This window comes from Gossypium hirsutum, chromosome D11, assembly GCF_007990345.1.
Source record: "Gossypium hirsutum isolate 1008001.06 chromosome D11, Gossypium_hirsutum_v2.1, whole genome shotgun sequence".
Taxonomy (NCBI): domain Eukaryota; kingdom Viridiplantae; phylum Streptophyta; class Magnoliopsida; order Malvales; family Malvaceae; genus Gossypium; species Gossypium hirsutum.
The window spans coordinates 19,150,775-19,154,786 of NC_053447.1; the positions used below are offsets into that span (position 1 = coordinate 19,150,775).

At 36.2% G+C, this 4,012-nt stretch overlaps 1 protein-coding gene across 1 annotated transcript; it reads right to left on the reverse strand.

Moving 5' to 3' along the window:
• Nucleotides 1-572: 572 nt before the first annotated feature.
• Nucleotides 573-2,936, reverse strand: LOC107912911 (uncharacterized). The gene is made up of 2 exons (XM_016841289.2): nt 2,053-2,936; nt 573-1,713 (listed from the first exon to the last, which is right to left on the reverse strand). Exons 1-2 carry the CDS (start codon nt 2,622-2,624, stop codon nt 849-851), a joined length of 1,437 nt encoding a protein of 478 aa, XP_016696778.2. The 5' UTR covers nt 2,625-2,936; the 3' UTR covers nt 573-848.
• Nucleotides 2,937-4,012: the final 1,076 nt, after the last annotated feature.

A 4,012-nucleotide genomic window follows, 5' to 3' on the forward strand; every position in this document is an offset into this window, starting at 1 on the left:
TGGAGAGGTCAAGAGGTTGTAAGAGGTGAAAGCGGCAAATTGCAGATGGCATGGAAATGGGTTGCTTTGGATCCCATCTCCGGAAAATAAGAGTCAGGATGACTGTTGGCCAAAATGATGGGAAAACAGCTGCGCACTATATTAATAATTAATCCAACTTATTTTTCTTGAACTATTTCCATCCAACATCTGTTCAGTACGTACCTGAATATGAAAATATATCGATATAACGATACAGTTCTCCAAAGACCCTTAAAAGAATTGAAAGAATTAAGCATACTCTTATCATATAATCCATGAATTCATAAGCAATGAAGACAAAGGACAATTTGAATAGTCAAAATCATGGCAGACGTAGAGGTTGGTAAGCGACTAATTGCAGTTTTAGGAAGAAAATGACCTGAGATCCTGGTCGCAACCATTTGCACCAAGATATGTAATAAACCCCACACTCCACGGCCAACATTGCAAATGATAATTGGAATTTGAATAGTTAATAACTACATATAGGCAAAAGTTCAGTTTTCCAGCTTTCTCTTTACAGTTTTTTTAATCAAAGAAATAGACAAATATTGAACATTTATAACAAAATCTCCATTCCATTAGTAAGATTACATAAACAAATGTTATACTTTTAACAAGAAGATCAGCAGAGACAATTCAACCATATAACACTTTGTTTGGAAACACTATAATTTCAACAACATCAAAGAAAAACAAATAAAACAAACAAATGAACAAAACGTGGAACAAAAGAAATAGGTTAAGGGGACCACCAAATTTTTCTACTTATATGGCAGGCAAAGTTTCACTACCAAAACTGTTTCCCCAGATGGAGAATCAAATCATTATGGTTCTGATGTTGTAATCTGTTGTTCAGCGTTATCTGTATGCAACTTTGCCAGAGCTTCGGACAAAAGCAATGTCGTGGCTTTGGTCATGGTTTGATACTGTGAAGGCAACATGGGTGGGGGTGGTTGAGATTTGTATATTTGGACTCGAGCAGGGTCATCATCAAGTTTGTTAGCGTAATTTGCAGTTTCACCAGCAGCAACACCAAATGATTGAGGTTGATGTTGAACTTGAGCACCTGCATGCCTGGTTTCGGTTTCAGTATGCGGTACATTAATAAGTTGGTGTCCTGCGGGAATCTTTTGGCATTGTTCTGAGGTTAACTCAGCTGCAGGTTGAGGTACTGCTGCAACCTCCTTGAAAACCATTTGTGTTGGAACCAATGAAGCATTTGGATGAGCTTGGGGCTGACCAACACCAATACCCGTTGCATGAACAATACTATGTTGCACAGGTACAGTGTAGGGCTGAGCCGGTGCGACAGGGTAATAATACATTGGACGAGGCTGATTCGACTGATAATGGAGATGGTGGTGGTGCTGCTGCTGCTGCTGTGGCACCGGATAATAGACTGGGTAATATGATGTAACGGGCTGCATCCCAGGCATGTTCGGCTGCACGTAACGGGTATCCTCATGAATTACTTGTGTTTGCTGGGGAGGTAAATGCATCAGATTTACCGGAAACCCCGATGCATGGATTGGTTTATGCATCTCAATCCCAGAGGAAGGATCAGCCATTTTCTTGTCTGCTTCAAAAGGGTTAGAACAGAGCTTATTCTCCATTGCAGCAATGGGGCCAACTTGGTCTTGAAAAGTTCCAGACTGCACATTAGAAACGGCACTCCCAACACATTCATCGCTGTTGGAATGACAAAACAAAAATTTAACAATCAAAGGAAGCAAAAAGTATGGAATTTTTCAGTTCTATTGAAATAAACTTAACTATGCTTAAAGTTGCATCCTATCCCAACAAGATTTAAGCATAGATTTTTCCAGTTAGAAATCTGATTCCCAAGTTCAAATTCCTTCTATTTGAACTTTAAGCATGTCATTCAAACCCTTATTTATCAGTCAACACGAATCCAAACAATAGAAATCACCAAAAGCTCTATAAAGCAATAAAAAGAAAATGCACATTTACACTACAAAACTCCTCTCTTTCCATACATAAAGAAAGACCCAAATTTGTTTACAATACCTTGGTATTGAATCTGGTGAGGGTTTAATTGGAGGCAAACTCGACAAAGAAAGCGAAGAAGAAGTAGAACCAAAGGAAGAAGAAGTTTCCAAAAGAATAGACTCAGCTTGGTCACCACTTTCACCTCCAAACCCCACTCTTGCACTCCTCAAAGCATCAACAAACCAACTCTCTCGTTTCGGATGAGTCAACTCAGCTTTATCGCCACTACTAACGGGAAAAAGGAACAGTCTGATTCGTGAAGGTGAGGCAGTAGAACTAGAAGAGAGTCTCTTGTGCTCTTCCAACATGATTTGGAGATCATCATCGGTTGAGATGGAAATGAGCGAGTCAAGGTCGTGATCTGGAAGTTGGTATTTGAGAACAAATGGGGTGGCGAGGCGGAGGAAGGTGGCGAGGTGGGTGGCGAGGGAAGAAAGAGTAAGGGGGGTGTTGTCGGTGGTGGGGATGGTGATCAAGCGGTTTTCACCGCCAGAATAGTAGAACGATTTGGTTTGTGGACGTGGGATGATACGGCCGCCGTAGCTACACATTAGCCGTAGCTTAGGGGCGGAGGAGGGAGGTGGATCCATGGCGGTGGTCTCGGGTGGTGGGCGGCGAGCGTAGATCTAGTTAAGCAATAAAAGCAGACAAGTTGGAGCGTATATTTTAAGCAAAAAAGAAGATAAATTATAATTATAGAAAGATAAAAAGCTTGCATTGCATGGAGGGGGACAAGTGGTGTAAGCTTTACCGGACCGGACAAGACAGCGAAGCCATCTCATCGGTTCGAGCGAGTTGGATAATCAATAATCATTTATGGATATTCTATTTTTTATTTTAAGAATTTGTATGATATTTGGATTTTTAATGCGTATTTTTAACTAATTTAAAATCAACATCTATTATTTCAACTTGTCTTTTTTATAATATATTTAGATTAGGCATTAATGATTTGGATTTATTTTATATCTTGAATGTTGTTGAGGGGATGTCGAACTTATTCGAGAAAAAATCTGTGAAGTGTCGTCTATCAATTGTAAATAAACCTTTTAATTAGTTTAGTATTGGGTCCAAAAAAATGACTCTATCAAGAGCTTGAAAAGGTGGTTCACAAAGTGAGAGTGTATTCACTCACTGCGTCAACATTTACTCTTGATGGGATCTAAAACCATACCCTTATATGACATTTATAGGTAAGATGTGAACTCTTCGTCCCCTCAAGTTTTAAGTAAAATCACTTTGTGAACCCACTCAGACTCTCAACTGTGGAAATAAAATCCGATAATAAAATAGAATACAAATATTTAAAGACAATACTTACAAACTTCTCCCAACCAAATCTAACTTTTTATGATACATTTTATTTTTAACTTTTTAAGGAAGTCTTTAAAAAAAAGAGTCATGCACAAGAACTGAATTTGTTTTTTATTAGATAGAGACGCTTAATCCATCAACATTGACAATCAAACTCTAATAAAGAAAATTTAATTTGAGCTAAGTCATAATTAAATGCGATCTCAATTATACTTTAGCACAGATCTCTTGAGGTATGTTTATAAGCAGTGAAAATATTTTTTTATTTTTTTTATTTTCATTTAAAAATAATTAATTATTATATTATGTGTTGCATGTGTTTATTTTTAAATATATATTTATTAATTAAGTGAGAATTGATTAATTTTTAATAAAAATCTACCGATTTTAAAAAATAATTAAGAGAAAATAGCATTTTAAAAGTAATAAAAATAAAAAAGTGAGAATAAGTAATTAAATAAAATAGTTTGTGATATGAATATGAGTCAAAATTTTAAATATGAAGAATTTTTATTTTAATATTTTATTGCCTTCAACATAAAAATAAAGAAGTATCGTTAATTTCTTCATGCTCGTTCCAAAAAGAGGTTTAGTTGATAAAGATAATAATATAAAATAAAGTAAAAATAGGATTATGATTGCCGAATAAATTAATTGAAATAAA